The sequence below is a fragment of the Ptychodera flava genome, chromosome 16 (genome assembly GCF_041260155.1).
Source record: "Ptychodera flava strain L36383 chromosome 16, AS_Pfla_20210202, whole genome shotgun sequence".
In the NCBI taxonomy this organism is placed as follows: Eukaryota; Metazoa; Hemichordata; class Enteropneusta; family Ptychoderidae; genus Ptychodera; species Ptychodera flava.
The window spans coordinates 19,173,320-19,201,243 of NC_091943.1; the positions used below are offsets into that span (position 1 = coordinate 19,173,320).

At 40.9% G+C, this 27,924-nt stretch overlaps 2 protein-coding genes and 1 long non-coding RNA gene across 3 annotated transcripts; all 3 read left to right on the plus strand.

The window, feature by feature from the left end:
• The first annotated feature begins 376 nt into the window (after window positions 1-376).
• On the plus strand, window positions 377-13,271 carry LOC139115019 (pappalysin-1-like). Its single transcript, XM_070676928.1, has 7 exons — window positions 377-580; window positions 4,107-5,169; window positions 9,216-9,361; window positions 9,956-10,252; window positions 10,543-10,857; window positions 11,208-11,658; window positions 13,139-13,271. Exons 2-7 carry the CDS (start codon window positions 4,637-4,639, stop codon window positions 13,269-13,271), a joined length of 1,875 nt encoding a protein of 624 aa, XP_070533029.1. The 5' UTR covers window positions 377-580; window positions 4,107-4,636.
• Window positions 13,272-14,163: 892 nt separating this feature from the next.
• Window positions 14,164-15,553, plus strand: LOC139114210 (uncharacterized). The gene is made up of 3 exons (XR_011547825.1): window positions 14,164-14,259; window positions 14,813-15,011; window positions 15,475-15,553. It is a non-coding gene; the product is annotated as an uncharacterized lncRNA (long non-coding RNA).
• A 1,439-nt stretch (window positions 15,554-16,992) lies between these two features.
• On the plus strand, window positions 16,993-23,889 carry LOC139114211 (pappalysin-1-like). Its single transcript, XM_070675787.1, has 6 exons — window positions 16,993-17,149; window positions 17,554-17,758; window positions 18,350-18,518; window positions 19,303-19,438; window positions 20,686-20,845; window positions 21,075-23,889. The coding sequence occupies exons 1-6, from the start codon at window positions 17,053-17,055 to the stop codon at window positions 21,406-21,408; spliced, it is 1,101 nt and encodes a 366-aa protein (XP_070531888.1). The 5' UTR covers window positions 16,993-17,052; the 3' UTR covers window positions 21,409-23,889.
• Window positions 23,890-27,924: the final 4,035 nt, after the last annotated feature.

Below are 27,924 nucleotides of genomic sequence, written 5' to 3' on the forward strand. Positions count from 1 at the left end.
ACCTCATCGACCTAGTGACTAGTTTGCTTGAGGTAGGGACGGCGCTTTTCACGAGACAGATTTGTCAATTTGATTTGACTTCATCCTAATTAACGCTTATAGATACGGATTATAAAAGCGCTCGGCCGAGTAGGCGAATCTGTCATTTCACCTGACAACAGTGGCGAGTACGGACCTGTGGTGTGAACGATGCCGTCTTTGAGAGCCATACTGAGTCTCGCGCTCACTCTTGTCGCCTCGTTGGCGATATTCACCTCGGCGAGGCAGAGACGGGATTTTCCACTTACCACCGAGAGAGGAGAGATGTGCACGAAAGGAAGCACGGAGGAATGCCGAGGCGGCGCGCCAGCAGTGCGCTAGCACCGAGAAAACGTTACTCCATCACCACGGACGGTATCCAAGGAACGCACCCGAGAGCTATGACTTCGGGACAGCGACGTACTTCTCCGGGAAGGGAGAAATTCTACGCCTAAAGCTACCGAAAGATTCGGACTTAAACCACGATCTACCAAGGGCCGAATTACTATTGAGGCCTGGCTAAAACCTGAAGGAGGACAGAAAAATCAAACGACGATCATAGGTAGGAGTTAATCTATGATGTTTTAAACGAAAAGTGCCATTTTACTGTACGTTTCTAAAAAAAAAAACTGCTTTAGTCATTTTTCCTTTTCTTAGTGTTCGAAATTGACTTGTCGATAACAATTATTTTGAAGGTGTAAAAATCGCCCCGTGATAGCCCGATTATTGACACTTTTTAAAACTTGAACGGAGGTGGGGGAATTGGTGACACATGCATTTGAATGGCCTCTCAATACGCGTGAACTGCTTATCGACGACCATCTCCTGAAAACCAGAGGGCAAGATACTACCCCCTCTGGGTCGTACATACGTGCAGGAACGACATCTATGCGCGAAGCACGTTTGACTAAACATCAAAAGTGCGATTACCCTTTCTGGTAACTTGAAAGCTAGGATATCGTCTTACATATCGTTTCTAAGTTCGTAAAATCCGCCGTACGTAGCTGTTAGCAACCAATTAGTAAATTATTTGTAGTTTGTCGCACGTTTTTCACCTTAATCTGACCACGGTCCCTCGGACCGTGGTCTGACAAAAGCGTTCGAATCGCCACTCCATATTGTTGCATTCTTCTCCACGCACCATCAACCGCCTGAGAGTCCATGCTCTCCGCTTCGACACCCCTGATTAATTTTTATGCTTTTCGCACCCGCCGCGCCGATTTATTTGTTTCGGAAGTAATCTGGCTGATTATTCTTTCAAAGGCAATTCCGATGATTCGTTTTTTTAAAGCTCAAATCGTCCAACGCTCTGATGAGCATGGTATAAGGCATATCACTGCTCTTGAAGGGTTGATATTGGAACGATCTCGAGTGAGATCTTTTGATGCGTCACTTTTCAGATGAATAGTTTCTATCGCTGGTATTTTGATTGCGTATATTTGGTTTTTATTTAGGTTTAAGGTTCGTATTGCCAAAGTACACACTTGAAAAGATCACTCCACTTAATAAACATAGCTTTCTACTCGTGTGGCTACACACCTGCACGCAGAACTGTTCGACAAGGGGAGTTGCGTCTGGTGATACCGACGGCCACGCCTCTTCGCTTCAAAGTATGACAATTTTACGCAGGATTAGGACCACACAGAAATATGGTTTGATCTATCTCAATTCCAATTTTCGTGCAAACATTATCCGATCCAATTCTTAGAGGCGGGGCCTAACCGGGTCACAATGTGAATTTCAGACAACGGGTATCTTACCGATTCACAGGGGCGCTAGCCCATAAAAATGCACGTCAAACGAGTGTTTCCGATAATAACAAGAAAAAAATGGGAAAAAACAATGTACAGGATATGGCTCAAAATTATGAGGGTTTGTGATAGGGTCCCACGGGCAATCTGTCTCTGTTGCAGTATGCGTTGGTCTACGTAGCCCGTCCTACATAATCGTTCCCGGGAGGTTCTTCGCACAATAACACAAATAATAACAGAATAACATTATGTGTATACGTGCTACAAGACGGGGTTAGAGTTATAAGAACAGGAACCTGTAAATGCAGCGGCGTGACCTTACCCAATGAATCCCAAATGGGTTTTAAAGCGAACGATGAAAGAACGACAGATATCATTCGATTAATCTTCGTGGGATCGAAATTGTAATTTTGATTCGGATAATGAGCGAGCGAGCATAGTTTTTTTCGATGGCGAATGAGTATCCTCACAACTTCTCTTAGTTACATTTATCCACAGTCCCTCTATCCACAGGGACTGTGATTTATCCTATCGCGCAAACAAAGCATTAAACATCGCTTTGTAAAACAACTGGGACCCTAGCCAAGGATACACACCATGCATGGTCAGGTATATCGAGATATACCTGTGGAGACAACGCACAACTGACACGGAACGGACATTTTCAAAACCTGAAGACGGCAATAACAAATCAACGGTAATGTGACGCCATGCCCTCTGGTGCAGTTTTCAACTGAAAATAAAAATCAAATTTATTAGGATTTGGATATCATCTCTGTTCCCTAAAACACTCCCTAACAATCGATGACACGTTTATTACTGCCCATCGTGATCCCTATCTTGGGCTTGATGGTTCGGGGCGCTCAAAGCCTGGTCAATAGAAGGTTAACGTTTGTCTCCCGCGCTTGTCAATGTTTGTTGAAGTGTGTGTGGCATTCTGTAAAGTGTGAACTATGGTCAATGGAGTGTGTGCGCAAACTGTTAATGAGGTTTCATAGCACGCGGTGTAATCGTGGAGGTCCACGTTTACACTGCCGCAGAACTGTAATCCAACTTAAAACGCTCCCGCCGCCGGCGTGTTGTTTTGATACCCTCTCGTCTATAGAGCGTATGACACGCACAAACTGGCAATAAAAACCGCAATAAATAAGCAGTCAGGAAACGTGTGAGTTCGTATTCCCTAATCGCGTCATTTCCTTCCAGGGTGAACGTGTTATTTCTCAAGAGGGCCGGAGCAACATGTCCGTTTTTACGCTTCTTTTGTTTTTATCCGTGTAACTGTGCAACGAAATCACCGCTTCATCGTCACTGGCATCCTCGATCACTCTCAATGGATTTTTGGGCATAGGTAAACGGATTAGTGGAATTTAAGCGCTAACAAAAACAGTGGATTTCTTGAAAGCACGGGGGTCTTTCTAACTTATTTAGGTCTCAGACGAGCTACAGTAAAATGCCATAGAAAGCTGACGCAGGTTCCTGTACAATCTCACGATCTCACGCGACGTAGAACAGGCTGTTCTACACGGGTCTCTTGTACTTCCACTCCAAGCGAATTCCAAACGTTTGTCTACATCCCATGTTTTTTCGCAATTAACGTCAACATTTTATTTCCTATTCACTTGAGGCTAATCGGTTGACTTGTCACACAATCGAAGACCCGTGCGAAACAAGATTTTCTTTTACATTGATCATGAAGTCGCTACGACCTCCATGGTTCGATATATAAAGAAGTTTATCCAAACTAAGCGAGTAGGTGTGTTTGTACATAAGACAAAAACCGTTTTACTGTTGAATACAGTTGTTTGACTCCAACCAACCGTATATCCTGCTGATTTTGGCAGTGTGTGCGTTTGGAATGCCGTGACTTATGGCTTTGTGGTATTCTCAACAGCTCTGTGCTAACTTCACAATCACTTTACCTCCAATCAGTTGCTTGATAAACACATAATATTCCCCACTCCCACCTCATTTCCTGGTATTCTCGATCGGTGACCCCGTAGCCGCTCGATCGGTGACCTGAGTGCGCGATACTTTTCCGATCATAAACATCAATTTGTTCGACGATAAATGTCTCGCTTAAACTTTAAGAAAGACAGATTTATCAAAAAAGTCTAGTTTTGTTCACACATGCATCTCTCGCTTACCTAAGAGTCCAAGTTTTCCAATCACATGCATCGTTCTATTCCTTGTTTTCCGATAAATATCTCGCAGATACTTTTAGGCGATGTGTTAATTTTAGAAAATCTAGTTGTATTCGTCTAGCGCCTTCACATATTGTCTATTTTGATTATCTCACTGGTTATTTTTTTTGCCGATTTTGTGTGTTATTTCTGGTAGGTCTGGTCGATACTTGTGGGATGTGGACTGTTGATAAGGGGTGGTCGATCGGAATTCACTCCCTGGCCAAAGATGCGGAGAGCGACGCGAAATTTTACTTTACTCTCCGCACCGACCGTTCGAGAGAGTCCACGACCATCTCCTCGCACGTCAGATACGAACGAATAGCTGGGTGCACGTGGCTGCCAGCTACGATGGTGTCAGGATGATGCTCTTCATTAATGGTGCCAAGGTTGGCGCCAGCCATGGCAAGGCGGGTGATTGTTCAGTCGCTCGGCTAGTCAGTGCAAGGAGCTCGACATCGGTGGGAACGTCATCTCAAGGGCTTACTACAGGGGTCTCATGGACGAAGTTCTTCTGTGGTCAGAGGCTAGAAGTCATGATGAGATCAAACACAGCATGCACAGCACATCGCGGAGAAAGGAGAACCACAGCACCCTCGATCACTACGAAGACTTCTCGAACATAGACGAGTGGGAAATGGTTCTGGACAACCCTCCGGAGCTCGTAAAATCAGACATGCCAAATGAATGCATGATGTACACGTTGTCACACCGAAGTGTGGCCTGACTGTGTGCGACAACTCCGACGTCGCAAAGAGCTATGCCGCAAACTGGATTCTGCGGAGGCAAAAGACCATACGCTACCGCGTCGTCAATGTCTACGATGACGACGGAGCCAACCCGGCAGTTACCGAAGAACAGATCAACTACCAGCACGAGCAACTCAACGCCGCGTTCAGAAGACACAACATCACATGGGACCTGACCGTGGTCAGCGTTTTGAATTCGTCGCTGCAGAGCCGGACCATCCTATTCGACTGCACCGCCGACACTATTGGCGACGGGAGGTGCGACGACCAGTGCAAACACGGGCAGACGGGAAACGACGGCGGCGACTGCGACACCAAGAAGACAACTTGTCAGAAGGCGCAGATGGGGAACGGCCATTGCGACGACGAGTGTAACCGATATTATCATGGTTGGGATGGGGGTGACTGTTGCCGACCTGGTCCTTTCGGATCTTCCTCGTCACGTTGTTTCGATCCGATGTCACCCTATAGGTAAGGCCTTCCTCGTCCTATGACGAGATATGTTTACTTAGAAAAATATTAATACTCGGGAGCTCAATGCCCATTATTATCTTGTTAGTTTCATGTTCCATTGCTCTCCATTGGTTGACCGTACAGGTATAGTCCATGAGTAGTTTACTGGGGTATCGAAGCATGACTATGCGACATAACATTACAAACCAAATAGGATGTTTAAATTCGGTGTGATCATACCTCCATATGCTAGTATAATAGACACGTGTGCAGTGCGTTAACAGATGAATTTGTTTTTGGAATACCCTTGGTGCATCGTGGTATCACATCTCCTAAATAAGTAAGGGGAAAACAATCTTCAAAATCAACAGGTGGTCGTAATGAAGTCTCAGCTCTTCGGATCCGAAAACGAATTCTTTTGAATTCACGTGTGTTTTCACTCACATACGATACTAAGACAACGCAGACCCTGAGAGGATTGGACTACAAAATATGAAAAAAAAACATAAGCCACTATCTCAGCAAAAGCAATGCGATGGCAGTATATTTGAGTTATGATTGGCTAGTCTGCCAGAATCACGCCGTAGAGATTGCAACTCAACTAATCAAGAATCGGCCAGATCTGTCAGCTAACGAAGAGACACAAAGTTTGAAAGGAGTTGCTGCCAATCTTAATTGGCTCGATCTTTTACAAGGACGTGCCCATAAGAATAAGTTTTAAAATCAATAAGTCATGTGATGAGAGAGAGAGAGAGAGAGAGAGAGAGAGAGAGAGAGAGAGAGAGAGAGAGAGAGAGAGAGAGGGGAGAAAACTGTATTTTGACTTCGGTGATGATTACGATTCAAAAGAAATCTAAGCATTCTTGAATATATATATATATATATATATATATATATATATATATATATATATATATATATATGTATATATGTATATATAAGCATTCTTGAATTTGAATATATATATATATATTATATATATATATATATATATATATATATATTATATATATATATATATAGACATACATATGAGCAATATGAAGATATCTACCCATCAAGTCTTCTCTTATGCCTACCGAAAAGCGGGTAGCATGACCGAGCCTGTTTATACGATTAACTCTGTATTTTGAAGAGTAGCGCTTATACTGCTAGCACATCAGCCGATCTTTCGTTTTAAAAATAAGTGTAAAGGTCGTGAGAATCAACAGGTGGTTATATTAAAGCCTTGCTTCTGCCTTCGACGTTTTGCCGATCGAACACAATTTCGTGTGAGTTGTGCTCACGTGTTTGGTATATGTCGACCATGAGAGGCTAAGGCCACAAGCAACTCAGCTTTTATTCATATATTGTAATCAACATTGATATTACGACGTTGACAAGTCTGTAAGAATCCCACTAGGGATCTAGGAACGGAGTTATTGCTTCTACCTTTTATAATTAAATCATAGACAGTTGAGGAGGCCCCCTACTATTTATGATTCTACCGATCAAGAATTGGTCCCAGGGTCGGGAGAGAGACAGAGACAGAGGGACAGACACAGAGAGAGACTGACAGACAGACAGATAGATAGATACAGGGATACACAGAGAGAAACAGACAGGGAGAGTCAGGGAAAGACAGAGAGAGAGGGGGGGGCTATTGATCGCTATAGGTTCGACTTTTCTGGAAATGTAATCACGAGAATAGTGAATAAATCACCAAGTCCGATGGCGTATTCAGTAGATGATTATTATAAGTGAATGAGAGAGGAGACGGCGTGGCTGAAAGAAAATTTCATTTCCATTGCGTTCTATATTTAACTTCGCGCCAAAAATTACCGTCGATGCATGTTTAAAAAGACATTGACTGAAATGATTCGTCTCGTCCTTTCTCATTATAAGTCAATCATGACAACATTTTGACATTCATTTACGGTAAGTTCACACAAATCTTCATTTGAAGCACCGCATTTCAAATCGGTTAATCTGATAAAAAATGGCCGCCATTCACAAGCATCATTTCAGTAGGTCGCCCCTCGACATACAGTCCTCCTCCTTACGGTTACCACAATATTTTTGGCATGAAAACCAACTCTACTGCCCACACAATGACTCGTCGGCATGATGTAAGCTAATATGACGTAAGTGTTTTGTCATCATTTGATCGCATTATGTCAAACCACAGGCCCTGAAGCAAGACGCTCCAGGGTCTATGGGTAAACAAATATCTTAGTCGCCCACATTTCGACGTATTTCAGAAGTGAAGAAAGGGCAAAATAATCTCAGGACAAAAAATTCCTGGAATGTTATTGAAATTAGAGATTTGTTGCCTTTTATAGAAACATTTTCTTAACACATTGCTTAGTTCCACTTTTTGATTCAAAACTTATCAGCCACGCAAAGGTTATTTTAATTTTTGCGGATAAGATTTTACCCGAAGGTTTGGGGGATAAGCTCAACAAACCCCGAGTACTTCTAAAAGAAACTGGATATTACACAACAAAGTAGAGGAACTGCGGATATTACATTTTCAATCGGTTAAAAGTCATGGGTTGCGATAACAGAGAAGATATTCTTAGAACGGAGAGACGCTAAGGCTGTCAGGAAGGACATCGATTGGTTGTTTTCGAAATCCATTCCATCTTTTCAGTGTGGGGATCCGGTTTCTCAACTCATAGTTAGTTTACGAGCGGTGAAGGTTCACGGTTTACATACGGTGCTTTCTTTAGTGCTGCAATTGGCGCTTTCTGTGTTGGCTATACATTTTTCAAGCAGCAAAAGAGTACAGGCAATAGGTGCAGCCCGCTGGCAGACAGAGATCATACTGGATGGGTGGTAGACCCACTAAAGCTGTGTCCTGAATAGCAGCGGGTCGGGGATTCTGAACTCTTAGAGACTTTTCATTCAGAAGATGAAAACATATGTCGTCACTCTGTTGGTGGACACATTGGGCCAACTCAGTGAAAAGTGGGCGCTGTGCGATGTCACGTCACCGTGAAACAATATACAATGCCGATGATTAATGCCAAAGTCGCGCGGAGATCAAAGTACATCACCTTGGCGACCGCAAGGCCGTCGTTGCTGCGGTCGCTGTCTGTAATTCACCCCGCAATCAAAGGTGCAACCTGACGAGCGTGCAATGTCTATCGTCCAACGTAATTAAACCTACAACTTACAACATGCGTTGTTCAACTATTGCTGTTGCAAATCTGACGTGCCACACTTTGTGATATTGCTGAAAAGTGGAATATTAAGTGTTATGCTATAGCTGCATGGCGGTTTATTTACATACACCGTGTTCCCCATTATAACTCAGACAGACAGTTGCCAGAGATGTAAGCAAATAACATTTTTATGTGACCCGTCGCTGTATATTGAGGATCTCTGTTCTTGCATGGTCACGAAGCAAGGCAACTCCATCTTGCCAAACTCGTTTTTCAAGTTGAAAAGCGACTGTACACTGTAGAGGGTCATACACGGTACACAGCGTTCGTCGACAGCGACCGGCATTTGGTGTCTCCATCGTCAGATGCAACGTTTTAAAACAATAATTGACGCTCGTGAGTACAACCACGGTTGCAAAGTAACTACAAACACCACTCTGTTTCAGCTCAGACATCTGCCGTGGCAGTTGTCCAAAGTTTCAGATACCCTATGAGATGTGTCACAGTTTTACACTACATGCTGGGACCCTTCGCGGCATTCTAAATGAACTGGAAGACGAATCGGGCAATGGACGGACACACAAAGTCACACACTATTTGACCCCAACAGTTACATTGCACTTCTCTGGATTTGGACAGATATGACAAATCGGAGACTCACAAACCCTAACGTGCTATATCGCTTCTGCTCTGTGCCTTTCACTGACATTCCCTGAACACTTTCGCTGAACATTAGCCAAAGCAATGCGCGGCCAAACCACCGTGAGGTGTTCGTGCTACCACCTTCTTGCTACACTGTACTGAATTTGTTGAGGGGTAGAGGGTGTCATACAGTCTGGCAAAGTAGAGAACGAATAAAATTAAAATTTATTTATCTAGAGATATTCTTCATACAAATCAATTTCTCTCTCATTGCAGAACGTACATGCATGTGAACGAATACAAAAGCATTCTTGGTTTAGACAGCACCACTCACCTGAACGTATACTTCGCATCATGGACAGCACAAAGACTGCAAGGAATTGCTACATTTCCTTGGGAAAAGACGGTTTTTGATGTTTTAGGTAGGTGTCAAACAAACACTGTATGACTGTATGACTGTATGACTGTATGACTGTATGTATGTATGTCTGACTGTATGTATGTATGTCTGTCTGTATGTATGTATGTATGTATGTATGTATGTATGTATGTATGTATGTATGTATGTATGTATGTATGTATGTATGTATGTATGTATGTATGTATGTATGTATGTATGTATGTATGTATGCATGCATGCATGCATGCCTGCATGCATGCATCTATCCATCTATCTATCTAACTATCTATCTATCTATCTATCTATCTATCTATCTATCTATCTATCTATCTATCTATCTATCTATCTATCTATCTATCTATCTATCTATCTATCTATCTATCTATCTATCTATCTATCTATCTATCTATCTATCTATCTATCTATCTATCTATCTATATATCTATGTATCTATGTACATGTATGTACCTAGGTATGTAGGTAAACGTAGTTAGGTAGGTATACGTATGTAGGTAGGTAATCTGGAAGGCATCCATGCAGCTATGCATGCAGGTAGGTCGGTGGGTAAGAACTATTGCGCAGCGTCTTTGATAATTTGGTCTTTTGTTCCGTACAGGTGGCGTGGTATTGCAACCTAGCCACTATGGCAAGCCGGGCAAGGTGGATTCCACCATCCATGAGTTCGGCCACGTCCTTGGATTGTGGCACGTACACCATGGCATATCGGAGATGGAATGCAACGATGAATGCCTTGAACTGCATCCTTCCTTGGAATTGGGAGACATGGTCGAGGACACGGCACCTACACCATTCAACACCTACTGTAGAGACCCCGAGCCGTGTGAATATGATAAATGTGGTTTAGAGACTGTATATAGAAATACACCGTACACAAATTACATGAGTTATGCGGGTAAGAAAAATACACATACTGCCTCTCGTAATTGGAAAGACTTAATTCACGTCCCCTTCTACTAAATAACTGAAATTTTCACGACGCGCAATTCAGTTCGCAATGTTCAGTTCCAAACTATGTGTAAACTATGTAGACTTTGTAAAAACAAAAGTCTTCGTTTATAGAGTCAGCCGATGGCGCAATTCATTCACCTTTGTCTTTCTTCATATCAGATTATTACCTGAACGAAGTCCTTCTGAGCGATTCAGTGCCGGACAGTGTGATGAATTTTTTTTGTATCGTTTCAGACGACGATTGTACAAACTCATTTACACCGCAACAGGGCGCCCGGATGCACTGCTATATCGACTTGATGTATAAACCTTGGGAGAACGACAGGGCACCCTCTTCAGTCCCAATGGCGCCAACCATCATCTCCGTCCACAAACCGTCGTCAACTATTGTACTCGCGTGGGTACCACCATTGAGTGGGAATCTGGGAGGACCAGACAGCGATTGCAACCAGTGCCTAAACGATAATACCCTCCAGCAGTATGCTAGCACGGCATATTCACCGAATCCTTCCCGTGATCAAGGGTTTTGGGACCCAAAGCAGGCACTCGGTAAGTATTATCATTGTGCCATTTTCTGACCCTAAAGAGTACATGGTGTATATTGTATATGCTTTGCATTTTGCAAAGCACATCACATTTTATACAGAAATGTTATCTTCCAACAGTGTACCAAACGGTGTACCAAAGTCACGGGGAAGTTGTTTCCAAAATGTACTGAGGCTGCCCACCGCCAGATTGTGTTACCTAAAGTTTCATATAATCTCTCTAATATCAGAAAATTTGAATTGTGCCATAGCGCAGCTTCGCTTGCCTCACTGGATTTTTCTCGAAGGATGAACCTTCTGCGACCTGTTAGATTCACGGTGGCTGTCACACAATCGATCGCTTTCTTCTTTCAGGCCCACCTGATGCTGAAAGCTGTGATGCCAGCACAAAAGCGTGGATGCCGGACCCAGTCGACGGTGTGTGCGACGACTGTTACATTGAACTTGGCTTCAACATCCCCGTCATACCGGTACAGCTTTCGCTCTGGGTCGCCTGGTATCCGACAAACGGCGTGAAGGACATGGTGCTAGTGTTCACCGACGGATTGGAAAAGTCACTCGGTGAGATCGACGTCTACTGCGACATGCCGTACACGACACGACTGAACGTCAATAAGCGGGTATCAAAAGTCCGCGTGCACATCAAGAAGCCGTTCGTCAGCATCGATGCGGTGCAGATCACATCCGAACCGAACAATCCTGTCTGCCAGCCATGCGAACCACTGAAGTATACAGTGCACCGTACACCAGCTTTTCCATCAGGTGAAAACACAGTAACCGTTGAGACGCCGAGATACGCGGACAGGTATGTTTTCAAAGAAATAAATGTACTTTTCATCTTACCTGTATTTCACAGAAAAACCAAGCTTTCAGGAACTTGTTTGAAGATTGTAAGAAATAGGTTATCGGCCTTCTTACTATTTCGTCTGCAAGAAACCCAGGTATGCTGTTTTCTGTGTAAAGTTTAGCGAAGATAACAGTGAAAAAGTTGGGATTTAAAACTAGTTTAAGTCCCAAAGGATTTAATTTATCCTATGAAATAGACAGTTGAAGGTTCTGGAACAAATATACGGTATACTCATGTTGACTTGCCATGATGGCAGCAGCATACGTCTGTACCCCGAGGGACTGCGAGTCACCCCCAAAACAGTCTGTTTTGGGGGTCGACTCACAGGAAAGACGTATGCTGTTGCCCTAATGGCCAGTCAATATGTGTTTTATAACACAACTCAACCACAGTCATGCATAGAACGTTCCATACACAAAACTTAAGCTTACCGAACGTGACATGTTTGAGTGGTTCGGCCCGGGGGTTCGGCAAGAAAATGTGTTCCCCGACAGCGTCGCAATACTTCTGCAAAACGTTCAATGCACCTTTGGTTATCGTTTTCATCCGTTTCGAGTCCTTGTTGGAAACCAGAGCATTCAGTTCTTTTTCTTCAGAAAGTACGATAAACCAAGAAATTTCTCGACTATCATTTCGTTCGGCCGCAGACGACATCTTTGTTAACATTCTAGTTCGCGCATGCGCAAATGTCGTTTTTGACGTCAGCGGGCATCGCTTTTCGGAACCGATGCCTGGCAGGCAACAGTTCCAACAAATGATGCCTGATGACACCGTTTTCGTGGATCAGCAACAAAAAAGAAAGCATCCATCGTGACTATCAGTTGACGAATTAGAACACAGACTGCGGAAGAGGTGTGTTATAATTAAATTTGCTCACCAAGTTCGCTGTAAACATGTCCACACGCACACCATTTACAACAATTTGGAACAATCGGTTCGGGCTTACCCCATGACGGTGAAAGGGTTAAAACTGATTTGTGGGATGCGCACTTGATCTACTGTCTAGTTAAACATTCTAGTGGTATATAGGTATAATCATCATAATGAACAAATTAGAACATCAACAACACTGAAATGCAGATATTACTAACACAATTGGAACTAATTTCGGAGAATTGGATCTTCATATTATTCAAATTTCTTAAAAGTGTTAGGTGCCCTGTGGTTGAATGTTGCAATATTACAAATTACTCATAAAACAAGTGTATAACTTAAAAAGAAAAGCAGATGAGCTTATTTTGCAGTTTAAGCGGACATCACTTCACTATCCAATTATCCCAAATTAGTTCCAATCGTGTTTACCATAATACGAAATCACAAAGAATCATGTATTGCATTTATGTACAGCAATTATGCATGGTTGACAAATTCTGGCATTCCTGTTGTAAAGTGTTCAATGTACTCTTCGTTTCTAGTTCAATGTACTCTTCGTTTGCAGTGATGTGGTCTCCGGCCCAGAATACGTATACCGTATAGAAGCAGTGCAGGGTTCAAAGAGCAGTGACCTTTCACCTCCTCTCGTGTACCAACACGGTCACACATTCTGTGGTGATGGCATCATTGACAGGTAATGAAACTTCATAAATGAAAAACAAACAAAAATCAGTAACACGCTTTTCAAATGAAGATACCACTAACCTTAAAGCAGTAGGCACCTCGAAAGTGAAAGACTTAAACTTTGGCTCACGCTTTCCCAAATGAATATTTCAACATTTTCTACCAAACCCAGAATAAAAATCAGGGTGAATCCGCAAAGTTAGGTACAATAAAACAATTACCCAACATTAACAGATATTCGAAATTCAAAATGGCCGCCATCCCGGTGTTAACCGTATTGGGAAAACCAAAATGTTCAATTTTTGATTTCGAAAAACTAAGACGATGAAAGTTTTCCTTACTGTAAGAGCTTTAAAATAAGCCCCAATATAGTAGTGGTAGATCATAAAGAATTTTGACATTTGAAAGTCTGAATATCCGTCCCGAGATGCATTCTACCTTACTGTAGAAAACACTTCCTTATTTTAATTTCAACACAAATTTGATTACAACTTCATGAACTAACTTTAATTTCATCAAAAGTTCAGTTTTTCAATTTGTCGATAAAGTCTGTTTGTGCGCAGTGCCAAATGATATCGTTGAAAAACCAGACTAGAATTCATTCGTAAAGAATAACATTGCATGTTGAAGACAGGGCATGACTTTGGTACGCTTTGTATTTCAACATTCTCTCGTGTAGGGAGATAAACAGGAAAAGATATTCGTCTCAAGGAGCAAAAAACATGATTAAAACATTAATAGTTGCAGTATTATCGTTTAAAGTTTCAAATTGTGCAAAATATATGACGTGTGTTTTCAGTGGTGACTGTACTTTTCAAGGCAGGGATCACTAGACAAGAAATAATATGTGACTTGGTTTGCTAAACCTATTTCATAAAAGTTTTTTTCTATGGTTTATATGACATAACAGATCCATTGGTGAAGAATGTGACGATGGTAATGCAGTTGATGGAGATGGATGTAGTCTGAAATGCCACAAGGATGAATTCTTTCATTGTGAAGGTGCGTGATTAATATCTTGTCATTCTGTCAATTGCACTATTTACGTGGTGATGTAATGGTTAATGGCTATGCTGTATTTTTGAAGCTAACAGATCAATAAACCATCTTCATCAGCGAGTGCATACTCAGTGAGGAAGAATATGCGACGATGGCTATGCAGTTGATGGAGATGGTTATCTGAGTTGCTTGGCAGACATTTTTATTATCGATGCTCACCGATTTTTAATCGAAGTTATATCGGTTGTTTTGACAATTGTATCAGATGATCCTTGAAGGGAACTGAGTCTCACCTGCGACTATTAAATGATTTACAATAAATGTGGTACACCATGCGTAAAAGTTTACATACGCACAAAAGTTCATTAACTTTAGGCATGACCCTATATTTGAGATTTTTGCAAAAGAGAGAAATGGAAATAGTTATCATATTTTCCATTCTCGACCCAATAGATGGCCCAAAGTGACCCAAAATCATTGTGGTTTAAACTTGAAAGCCCAGGATGTTGTCAACTTAACACGTTTATTTATGGGAATTTTCCTTTTAAAATGTCAGGAGAGCCGAGCCTGTGCTACCGCTACGATGGTGATGGCATCTGTGAAGAATTCGAAAGACATTCAGCGTCCGAGACTGTGGTTTTTACACGCCACCTGGCTACTCTGACCAATGGGCATCCACAGCATTAGCCAATCCGGAATATCAAACAGATGAGTGTCCAGAAAGTGTTGTGATTGGTCAACCAGCACATACACAGGTGAGTTTCTGATCCCAAATTTTGGTATAGTGGATAGTCTTTAAACTTCTGTCAAGCTATTTAGGGATTATAGACTTGTTAGAAGGAAGGAATTTGAAGATTACATTACTTTGCCAGGATCAGACTCAATGATTTACAAATATTGAGGTCCAGTTTGTGACAGAAAAATATAGATTTGGGCCAAACCAAAGTGATGAAAGGGGTGACAGACATAGACAAAGACGCAGAAAGATTGATTTGTCATTCTATCTCCAGTTGTTGGCTGCGTTTGACATCTGTTACTGATTCGTAGTTTTGTAGTGTAAGATCAGAGAAACAGTTGCACGTTGCAAGATAGTGGAGAGAGATAGATGCTGACTTGAATTGAAAAATTGAAAAAAAGATCTTCGCTACGGGTGTAATTGTTGCACTGCCAGTAATTGTTCCAAGAAAGCTCAGAAATCAGCCGTGACTTTTTTTTCAGAAATGCGGATTGGACAATGACCCAACCGCATCATGGCATCCGTGCAACCCGGATCTGCATGATGAAGATATTGGTTAGGGTGAGTATGCAGTAAGACAGCTGACAGAACACGTAGTGTCCACTTGTACATCTATTACTTTCAATTGGTTATACAAATAATGTGTCAGACCGATATCTGGATATTTTATGTCTTTTTACGGTGTGATGTGCTCGTGTATCTAACACAAAATAAAAGTTACTGAAGAGGAATCGTGGAGACTGGTTGGCCACCTACACTCACTTTTATGAAACAAAAGTGTTTTTATTTCCTCTGAATATACCCATTGCTTTACATTTGTGTGATTCCGTCATACAGGTTGGTTTCCGAAAGCCGGTCATTGCAACGTCCATCATTATATACCTTGCGTCAGACGGTATCGATGCTTTAAAGTTGAGTCCAGAAGCCAAGTCCATATCTGTGGCATTGCTGGACACATATGGTGAGAGCCACCCTCTGAGCAGCAAGGAGATCTTCATCTACTGCAGGGACAATCCCATCCAAATCAACGTTCTGCACGATCTCAGCAAGCCGTTCTACATGACTGAGGCGGCCATCATCAAGTTCAAGTCGCCCCATGTAAAGATCTCTGCGGTGGCACTGAGGTCACACAACGGACTTGACCGATCACGATAAGCCAGTGTGGCCGAGACGAGGTTTACAATCCGTACACCAGGCAGTGTTCAGCGTATCAGTGCAAGAAGCCGGCTTGCGCCAAACTGAATATCAAACACGCTGACCTTGAGTGTTACCCTGACAACAACTTCGAAGAAGGGGATGTGTGCGAGGTGAAGTGTCATGTTGGTTATGTACCATCAGCGACACAAGAGGTAATGCTACATTCAAAACTTTCGACTATGGTAACTGCATGTTTAACTAAGATGGAACATACGAAAGTTCCTAGCGTTTATTGAAATCGTATCTCCTTTGGGATCTTGATGTATAAAAATACAATAAAGGTTCAACATCTACACAAGAACAAATCGACAACAGCAACAAAATAAAATAATAAATAATTTGTATTTGAAGTCGGGATGATGACAGTTGTGAACTTTAGAGATGGTCATTAAGAAGATATTCTATTACAAGCCAGCCATTCATATGTCAAAGGTTTCACCGTTACTTCGATTACTATTAGAAGCAACACACAGCATTCAGGCAGATATAATCTCGGAAAATGTACCCATGTATCACAAATATTATTGTTATAGTGCCATCTGTTAACACTGACCGCGTTACCCCATTTTTGATTATGTTAACAAAGTACTATCGACGTGTATTGCCATTGAACATGTAATTATGCAAAAAGCTGCTTGATGATGTATCTCAACCGTTACGTAGATGATTTCAACATCGTATACTTTTCTGTATATCATTTGTTCCATATGTTTTATAACCAAGTTAACACATTAGTAATGACCTCAAAACGCCTGCTCATTAATCAATGTGTCTGCATTATGTTTTCTTTTCTTCAGGTGATGTGTATTGATGGACAGTGGGAGGGCTTGTCAACTTTGGGGTGTTTTCCCATTGACTGTGGAATGCCGATCATCACAAACGCAGAAGTGGTCTGCTCACTGGGAACAACCTATGGCAAAGAGTGCACATTCAAATGCATAGCACCGGCTAAATTACAGGGTATGTGCCACTATGCTATTGCTATTAAATTTCATTATAATGAAATAGTTATATTTAATTGGGGAATTATAATGACAAAATGAGAAGGATCATACCAGACTCACTATCAGAGGATGGTGAATACAAGATCAAGAACGACCTGAGTACCAGACTCACAATTGAAGAGTGTGAGCTCAAGACTTGAGTGTAATGTTGGGATCCTGAGGGAAAGAATTAATGTATGGTCGCTATTAACTGACTTGCCCATATATGAAAATAATAGACATTAAATTACCCGATGTATGTGAATTAAACTGTAATTTTAAACGTGTACATATATGTCAATTACTTTTGTCATCATTAAAGATGCAAATGGATACAAAGTAGCGGAGAAATAACAGGGTCTCTTTAACTTTCACTTTCAGGCACTGACAACAAGCTTGTGTGCCAGGCAGATGGGCTGTACAGTCTACCGGAATCCTTTTGCCAGCTGGTTTGCGACAAGCCAGATGTTCCACCTAACTCTGTCCTTGTCTCACAGAAGTGTCAGCAAGGTGGTTTGAATATCGGGGAGACTTGTAAAATCCGCTGTAAAGTGGGATATTACGTGAAGGGCCTGGCAAAGAGGAAGTAAGAGAATGTTGATGGCATCAATTTAGTGATTTTCACATCCCCACTCGTACCATAAAAATGTGTCAATGAATTCTTTTGGTTGACCTCTTAATATGTAATAATAGCTTTCTGGCTTAAAGTCCCTTTACCTTTGTGCCAGTCTCAGTATGATATAAGTATAGAGTACAACAGTAAAAAGAAACGTACCCAGATTAAACCATAGGCAGTATCCCCACTTTACTATCTATGATTACACCAAATATTCATCATGTATCCTCTAGGGCGTTCACAGATTTATTGTGTCACGCCTCCAATGTCCTAAATGTAGACATACCTTCATATGATAGAATAGACGTAGATGACCGAATCTGGTGATCCATTATATTACCACTCCCTCTGTAGAAACTTAGCACCAAATGGCAAAACAACAAAAGCAAAGCAAAAATGCAACAGATTTTTTTAGTCAACTGAAACAATGTTATCTAAACATCCTCCCAATGCATTGCCTATAAGTACATGTATATCTCAATTCTAGCGTTAAATTTTGTTGCTAGGCAATTTCTAAAGTGAAACGAAACACACCCTGTCATTTAATGTTTTCTCTTTCAGGAGAACATTTCGCATGAGTTGTGAAGAGACTGCTGAGTGGCAGGGTGGCACATGCGAGCGTGTCACGTGTGATCCACCCTCTCCTCTGTACCTCGGCATGTACAATTGCACAGACAAATTCTACTATGGAAGTGAATGTAGACTTAGATGCCCCGGGGAAAACGACAGGGTGAGATACGCTTTCTTTTCATGATCACTCTCTGTGGTGTCGTGTGTCATCTGGTCATCTTTTTCAGCGCACTTCAATGAATAAGATATACTGTAAAACCGCAGTTTGGTAAATATTGAATGTGTCATTTACAGTGTGATCTGTCTTACTTTTGAAGACAAAAAGAGGATTTACATTTCCAGTTTGATGACATAAACGGAAAGTGACATTTTACGTATGGTAACTCGTAACCCTTATCCTGCAAGACATATCACTTCCCCATCATCGCTTACAGTTATGAGCTGACAGTGGGCCATGAACTCGACTAGTCCTTGTGGACTGTTTCTATGGTCCAAACCAGATAAAGTCATACTTTCACTGTAATATTTTTCCTGTAATTGTACCTTTACCTTGTGAAATAAACAATTCATTCATTTGCCAAATAAGTAGAACGCGGTATTGCGCCAAAACCAATACACGCTGTCACCTACTGGGCATCATATTAAAGCAGATTTAGTCAGGTAAAATCAAATAATTTCACTGTTGTCAAGTGCTTTAAATATTGAACTTTTTTTTCTGAAAAATACTGGTTTTAACCAACTTGACCTTATGATGACATTTGAACTTGCCACGATAAAAGTAAATGGATATCACTAAAGGATTGGTATAAAAAAGCTAACCTCTAACATTTTTTGAAAAACAAGAGCTAAGTAAGCTTACATTTAATTTTACAGTTCAACTTACATAATGTCTTTTCTTTAAACTTGGATTTGATCTGATTTTTCGTGGTCTGATTTCACTACAGAATTCAAACAGCATTGTCTGTGGCCGTGATGGTACCTGGGAGGGAAGTTTTAAAAGATGCAGGCAGCTGACTGGACAGTGTCCGCCACCGCCTTCAAGCAAACTTGTAGAATTCAAATGTAAAGATAATTCAATCGGTAAGTCTTACAATCACTTGCAATCCGAAATAATAACATTTTCAAATAAATAAATGATTCTGTAATATTCACAATGGCAATGTTCATATTGCAGTATTTTCAGTAGCAGAAATCGATTTGGTTAACGTTATCCTGCTTCGTTCATATACCACCATTAGGTCAGCTTAATTAAACCAGCGAGTCATACCATTTCGCATATGTTGCATTTCGATAAGGACTTGGGCATTTCAAGGCCACTTGAAAACAGATTCTGTAAACGTGATTTTTACTTACTGAACCTGCTACAACATTGGTTCAGGTAGAATGCGCCTCGGGGACAGATATTCAGGCTCTCAAACTTTTACAATTCTTTTCTGATCTACCACATGTGGGGGCTCATTTTAAAGCTCTTAGTGAAAGAAAACTTTGTACCATCTTAGTTTTTCGAAAATCAATATCTTTATTTTTCTCATCGAGTTAACACACATGGATGGCGGCCATTTTGAATTTTTAATATCGGTAAATCTTGAGTAATTTGTTTCTCTAGTACCAAATTGGCACGGTGACCCCCTATTTTATTCTTGACTTTGAAAGAGAATGATTAAAAGATTCCTTGAGGAAAGTTAGAGCAAAAGTTTAAGTCTTTCACTTTCGAGGTGCATACTACCTTAAATGCCGATTTTAACCGACTCGGCAGACTGAGAATTGAAACTGCTTGGCCGGATAACGGTCAATCTTATCATGTACATCATAATTCAAGTGTCCGATTAGACTTGGTTCAAGTCTGTGATTTGTGAATGTTTGAGTGGAGTGAACGCAATGATTTGTATTTTGCTTTCATGTGAAACGCGCGCGTGAGTGGACGCGATGAGTAGGGTGAACGCGATGAGTGGGGTGAACGCTATACAGCGGAGTTTCACCCGGAATCCGGCAGAAACTAACTCACTACTGCGCAGACTCAAACGTGACGCATTCAATCGCTGGGAAAACCTGGCGTGAGCTGCCAAATTCCGGACAGGTTTGTACGAAATAGGAGAGACACAAGAGAAACTATTATAAATGATTTTATTTTTTTAAAATTCACCGACTTGAACCAAGTCTAGTGTCCGATACTAGGTATTGAGGTGTTGGCCACTAAGTGGTTAAAGGAGTGTTCTCCATGATGGTGGGCGATATACTGTGTATGTTATGCGCACTTTTTGGAAATTATGTACCCATTCAGTTTTCTTCAGTAATATGAAATTCCAAACTAATTCTCTGTTTGATAGGTGATACTTGTACAGTGAGATGCCTTGCGGGAGACAACCCGGTCATCATGGACATAAATGCCAAGAATGGCGTCATCAACGTCGATGAGATCATGTGTACCGCCAGAAAAAATGGTACCCAGAGCCAATGGCCTTCAAGTGCGTGGAACACTGTAGCAGGGTAAGTGATTTCCAGTGCAAAATGGAACTTGTTGAAAATTAGGAAATGACGTACAGAATCACTATCGAAACAATGGACAGGGCCAAGCCACATTCATGAAACGACTTGATAAGTGGACCACAGGTTTTTACAATTTTTTTGTAAATTGACTCATTGATGCCTGAGTGTATTATTTCTGACAAAACAGCCTCATTATTGACTATTCGCACTCTCTGACTCTTTCTTGCAGCGGTTCATTGAAGATGGCTTCTGTGATGCAGAAAACAACCGGGCCTACTGTGACTGGGATGGCGGTGATTGCTGCGCCTCCACAGCCGGCAAAGGAAGTCACTCCATTCCCGGAAGACTGTACAACTGCTTGCCAGTGTTATGATCCCAACGCTATAGAAAATCGAGACAAGCGATTAGAAGCAAAGAAAACGAGACAACCTGACATGATAAATATGTTGGCAAAAAGCCCAAGCGAAATTTCTGCAGGTATAGATTATCTGACAAAAACTAGTTTTCGACTAGTTTGTAAAAGAACGAGGAGGCATATTTGCTTTGTCCATCAGAGATGTTGATTTTCACTCACGCAAGATATCTTGTCGTATTTGTGTGTTTCATGTAGTCACAACATAGTTTGAATAGGATCTTTTATCATAAATCAGTATCCTCAATGTGTCAGTATAAATAATTTTCCTTGGGTCTCAAACCATGGTCTTCGCTTCGTGTCTGTGCTACATCTAAAAGTACTTGTGAAATAATACAGGAATCGCCTGTATGTTTGCATTTGCTCTCATGAACGTGCACGGGCGAACTTAGACTCTCCACAGTCGCTGTGCCTTGTTTTGTGCGCGCCCACGGTGGGCCTGCATTCGAAGGCTACGCTGTGCAGCTGTGAGCACGCGCTGCCAGACACAGCGACTGTCCGTTTTTGCAAGGGTATGAATATTCATAAGGGTAGTGATGTCAAAACAAACACCTATCTAACTTGGCGGAGAGAATGTATACTAGTAGCTAGTAAACCTATATACGCGGTATGGTTTTATTTTTCATTTTTCATTTTATTTGGCTATGGTACGTGTCGTTTTTGTTTTGATTAACAGATGTGTCTGGTTCTATAAAGTACCCGGATCAGGCAGAAATCCGACCGGTCGCTTGCAAGAACGTCCAGACCCTGGGATTCGCGTCGCGTCTCTGAAGGGCGCGCGCGTTCCAACAGGGAAGAACGCGAATCGCAGGGTCTCTGCCAGACTAGGGCGAACTCTGCACACAGCAACTGGATTTGCCAAAAACCAGGCTGATCCACGGAAATTTGCACCTCACAGCAAAGTGTGGTACAACCCGTTCTTTCCAACATTCTGCGGTGGTATCACGGGTTTGTTTCATGGCTTAGGGTTAGCTGGATGTTAGTGTCATCATTGTACTGTATTTATGCAAGTATGTAGGATCTTTGACCACGCTTATTACGATACTCTCATCTATAAAATTTAACTCCGTGACAATGGTGTCACATTATCAGTGCAAATGTAAGCTCTTATCTCTCATGCAAAGGTTAGTGTGTTTACATTTAAATCCAAACTAGGACAATCCTATGGTTTTTACTCAGTAGTTTAAATGCAAAATCCAGCTATCAGTTTTGTCTGACGTATGCAAATTTAGTGTTGTCACATTTCAGCCCAAGCTAGGACCAATCCTGTGCTTTGAATTGTCTTATCACAATACCTACGAAATCAATGCAAACCAATTCAATTCGAAACACTCTGCTTGAAAAAGAAGACGATCGTGTGAAAATGACAGTCTTTTGAGGCAAAGATGATAAACTCATTCCGTAATGTTTATATAAGTTTATACATAAGTATATATTCATGAAGAGTGAAGATGTATATTTCTAGACATGCACAGCTTCGAATATATGTAATTATTCATATTTTGTATTTTGGTAGATGATAGAGTTTACGTTTTGGTAGATTATTGCTTTTAATTGAATCTTGAATCTTAAATTCTTGTACCACATGGAGATCTAGCTACTGCCGAAATGTATGAAACAGATACATCTCTGCTTCGTACTCAAATGCTCATTGTTTCTAGCGAGTCAATTATTTCAAAACATGTAGGGATGACAGAAAATTTTACAAGATCACTTTTTATCAGTATTTTGGCGGTAATCTCTGCAGAACTTTTTTTTTTCTGTCAAATCTTGTAAATTTGAAATTGCCTGTATCAGATTATTTTCTGCACAAATGTGACGCATTAATTGTTCTGCAGAATAATGTCTCTTGAGTCCGTGGCCCATGACATTGAAATATACTCTTCAAGATTACGTAACTTATTCATCAAATGTCCAAAAATCATGTAAAATATACAATGCATACTTCACGATGCAACTGAGATCATCCTACAACCCGATGTTAAGACACACAGGTGTAAAAAGTAGCATCACTAATTTTCCAACTTAGAGGACGCAAGTCCCCGAAAGTTTTACAGAACTCGGAAACGCCTTGACTTTCACTGTCACATTTGTCAGATGAACAATGAACTGTAATGTAGGGAAGTGGATTAAACAGAACAAGTTAAGGATAAAGAGAAATGTGCACATCAGTGGCATCATTTCTGTTATCGCGGTCAACAATACAAAATAAAATATTTGAGGTATTTAAATTCTTTAATGGAACAAAAATCATCTTATACCGACGCAAGGGTAACTGTTGTAACACACGGTGCATCATGATATTACAAATCAGATGTTTCCATACATCGATTTTATTTTCATTTTTTGCTTTTAAGGCACATCTTTTGCATGCCACATATCATTGACCAGGTTTACGCATTCACAGTGCAAAGAACAAGGTATGCAATTGTATTTCGTGTGTGTAGTTTGTTATAGAGATTGTTCAAACATGATTGTTATAGAGATTGTTCAAACATTGATTGTTATAGAGATTGTTCAAACATGATTGTATAGAGATTGTCCAAATATTGACGGAAAGAAAGCAACTTGCAATGCAAAACAGTGTACTCCAATAACTAATGTCAGGGCAATATATATGTCTTCATATTTCAAACCAATGAGAGTATGTAATCGTATTTTGATTTTAGTCTGTCCAAGAGCAATTACAGTCGTAGACACACAAGAAGCAACTTCCAATGCAACATGTTTTTCTGAAAGTTCAAAGGTCACACATCCTGGTATTCAATATGTCATATATTTTCCATGGACGACATTGAAGGAGCTATGCAGGCTGTATTTTTGTCGCAGTCTTTGAGATAACTTCCATCTAGGGAAAGAAACCGTTAACTCCAAAGTACAACGTGTGGATATAGTCACTTGTAATTTTTAGAACCACATGCCAGCTAGTCGGAGTGCATTGAAGGGTCCGAGCATTTAGCAAGCCATAGTATTTGCATTTTTGCTGTAAGGGTTCACAGATTGCTAACATATTAAAGCATAAGAGAAACAGACCAATCACAGGTATTCTCACGAGACTGCCGTCGATAGGCTCTGCAAGTTTCGTAATACTGCAGAGCGCTTTCAGATCAGAAATAGGTCAAAATGACGAACCAAATTGAGAAGATTCGACTGATGGATGTACTCAGAAGGAAGAGTCAGTGGCATATTGGTTGTGAAAGGGTTAAAACGTAACTATAGTACTTTGTTGTGTCTGGTTGGTGAGTGTACAAAATTTCGACAAACATGTACATCCAAAGTACTAGATATCGGCCTACCAAGTAAGTGATTGCCTGCATTCTCCTTCATCTTAAACCAAATGTAAACTGTGTGATTCCCTTGGAAATATTCATGGACTACAAACATTTCGCGGGGAAAATATACGTTGATGTAACATAGTATTTCTGAGGAAAAAAAATAATTGGATTTAAGAATACTGAAATATCAACAATCAATGCAAAAGTTCAAAAGAGCACTCTGATGATTTTTCAACTTTTAAGAATTTTGGGTAGAAATTATTACTTGTTTCTTATGTCTTTCTCCTCCCTTGGAAAAAGCTGAAATATTTCCTTAATATTGTAATTTCTAAATATTATATTTAGCTTCTTCCTCTTATGTAATGTTATAACATATAATAAAGATAAATATATATATGTACATCCAAACCTAGTCAACGTTTTCTTTGGATCGACTTAATATATCTTGAAAGATTCTATATGCATACATGCATACATACATACATACATACATACATACATACATACATACATACATACATACATACATACATACATACATACATACATACATACATACATACATACATACATACATACATACATACACTTACACACGTGTATACACACCAACTATAGTTCTAGGTGGTGTTGTAATGCGATAAAGCAATAACCCCCGCCGCAGGAGGGTATACACGAGATTTTGGTACAATGCGCGACATATATAGCACGAGCCGACAGGCGAGTGCTATATGGAGCGAATTGTACCAAAATCGAGTGTATACCCGACTGCGAAGGGGGTTATGGCTATTATATTATATCAACTTGTGTGTCTTTGTTGTCTTGTTTGGATATTTTCGTCACTTTTAAGCCCAAAATGCAGAAAACGGACATAGAAATCGAACGCCGGAAATTCAGCGCCCGAGATCGAGCATTTTTATAAGTTTGGATTACGTTGACAACAGACGCACACAGTGTCCAACGTAGCTGCAATAATTGTAGCCCTTGGTTAGTGGGTTTGGGCTTCTGTCGTGCGGCTCGCGCCTTGCCCCAACCAGTTACAAGGTTTCTAACATTATCCGGGAGCGGGATTATGGTGAAATTTGCACACGCGTACCGTGACGTAAGGCGAGAGCGTTCAGTTCAGATCCGCACTGAAGCTTTTACACGAGCAGGTAGGCCTATAAGCTTAGGGAGAAATTGTAGCCCTTGTTGGCGAAAGGCGCGAGCCGAACGACAGAAGCCCAAACCCCACCAACCAAGGGCTACAATTATTGCAGCTATATCCTACGATAATAACGTTCATCAACATTGCATTTAATTTTAATTTTATTCACATACAACGAAAACACTAACTTGCGACCTGCTAAGCTGCAGACACAGAAAATGGGTCAAGAGTTCAAATCACAAGAAAAAGTAACAATTTTTTTCGTAAATTTACATAAGAACAATAGCCCTGGCATACTAAAAATATATTTGTCTCATTTTGTACCGATGCGCGATGCGTCGACCATCGCAAAATTCAGTCTTGGTATACAGTGAGGTTAGGGATGGACCATTAAATCTTGGGAGGGGGTGGTCACAATGAAATTGTAAAAAATTTATTTTTACTATTGTAAATTTCTAAAAAAATTTTTTTGCAATTGAAATTAGCTGTGCAAATTTTTTTTCAGAGTAAATTTTCAGATTTATAATTTTTTTTAGTTCGTCGCTGCCTGAAGATAAAGAGGGCAAAGATGCGACCGCGCAAGTGGTCACGGGGGGACGGCAGGAGGGGTTGTCCCCCTCCTGTCGTTGGAGCTTTGAAAAATAGAGATTAAAATGGTGTTATTTGGTGGCACTTGGGGAGTATTTTTTTCAGATTACACATCTTCCTCTGAAACATGGTCTTCTTGCTCCTCAGTAGCTTCCTATAGTTTTGAAAATTGACTATTTTGGTTTCCTGGCTTCCCTTTCTACTGCGTGGTGAAATGCCTACATTCACCCCACCAAACATCATGCATATCTCATGATTTACAATTGATTTTGACAAGCTGAGAAGCTGTTTGCAAAATACAGTGAAATTTGCATATTTGTGTTTCTAGAGGCAATTGTTGCCCTTTTTGATCAAAACATCTATTTCTCTGTAGCAGCAGGTCCAAATTGATTGGATGTGTATAGATGTGGTGAAATTTCAATATTTGTCTTTTTAGGGCAATTTATGCCAGTCATGGTAAAAAAATCTGTATTCTTTGAAAGGGCTTGTCCAATTTCTTTGAAATTTGATACATACGTCCCTTAAGATTTGTTTAAATCATAATCTTTTTTGTGGTGACATAATTCTTCCGATAATTGTCATTCAGCATTTGCTACACACAAACGATTATTCATGCAGATTTATTCAGTATTTGCTATCGAGAAACTTTCAAAGTTCAACCCTTTTGTGTGTTTTTGTGTCGGGGTTTATGGCATTCTACGTAGTGTATTGTTGAATGTTAAAAAATGTGTTGCTGTTGTTTTTTGAGGCGGTTTTTTGAGAAAAAAGGATTGAAAATGCCTTTTATAAGCAAAATAATACATAATGACTTGATATGTTGTTTTATCATTATTGACGTGTTTCTACTTGTTCACCATTCTTGCATTCATCATTGCAATAAAATGCTTGTGAAAAAAATGAACCTGATGTGGCCTGCATCTGTTTACCTTGATCTTAAAAGGCAAATATAACTTTCTGTCTTGACAACCATACCATAGTTTCAATGTTTTACCTAGTGTACCTGCTTGGTTTGTATGCAGGAAACATGTAGAAATACGATGGTATCAACCGGGACTCGAACCCACAACGTACGGCACCCAATCACCTAGCGCAGAGGACACCAGTCAAACCGCTCGACTAAATCCCCAATCCAAAAGATTGGTTCAATAACCGAGCTAAGGATGTTACAATTTTGACTGCGCCCTCTCCACTCGCCGTAGAGTTCGTGAAGCACTCACGCTAGCACACACGCTATCATACATCTCACACAAACTATATCGAAGCGAAGCAATGAATACAACGCTTTACACCCGGGCGGAAGATAGCCTCGGGGACAATTCTGTCCACCAGCAGAGCTATCGACCGGGAAAGAGAAATACGATGGTATCAACCGGGACTCGAACCCACAACGTACGGCACCCAATCACCTAGCGCAGAGGACACCAGTCAAACCGCTCGACTAAATCCCCAATCCAAAAAGATTGGTTCAATAACCGAGCTAAGGATGTTACAATTCTGACTGCGCCCTCTCCACTTGCCGTAGAGTTCGTGAAGCACTCACGCTAGCACACACGCTATCATACATCTCACACAAACTATATCGAAGCGAAGCAATGAATACAACGCTTTACACCGGGCAGAAGATAGCCTCGGGGACAATTCTGTCCACCAGCAGAGC

What these genes read in the sequence shown, in the direction of transcription:
- LOC139114211 (XM_070675787.1), top strand. Translation starts at nt 17,053, where the DNA reads ATGCCGATCATCACAAACGCAGAAGTGGTCTGCTCACTGGGAACAACC. An exon ending in ATGTAAAGATAATTCAATCG is followed by an intron (nt 19,439 to 20,685) that starts GTAAGTCTTACA and finishes TCTGTTTGATAG; the next exon opens with GTGATACTTGTACAGTGAGA. An exon ending in GCGTGGAACACTGTAGCAGG is followed by an intron (nt 20,846 to 21,074) that starts GTAAGTGATTTC and finishes TCTTTCTTGCAG; the next exon opens with CGGTTCATTGAAGATGGCTT.
- LOC139115019 (XM_070676928.1), top strand. Translation starts at nt 4,637, where the DNA reads ATGCATGATGTACACGTTGTCACACCGAAGTGTGGCCTGACTGTGTGC. An exon ending in GATCCGATGTCACCCTATAG is followed by an intron (nt 5,170 to 9,215) that starts GTAAGGCCTTCC and finishes CTCTCATTGCAG; the next exon opens with AACGTACATGCATGTGAACG. An exon ending in GACGGTTTTTGATGTTTTAG is followed by an intron (nt 9,362 to 9,955) that starts GTAGGTGTCAAA and finishes TGTTCCGTACAG; the next exon opens with GTGGCGTGGTATTGCAACCT.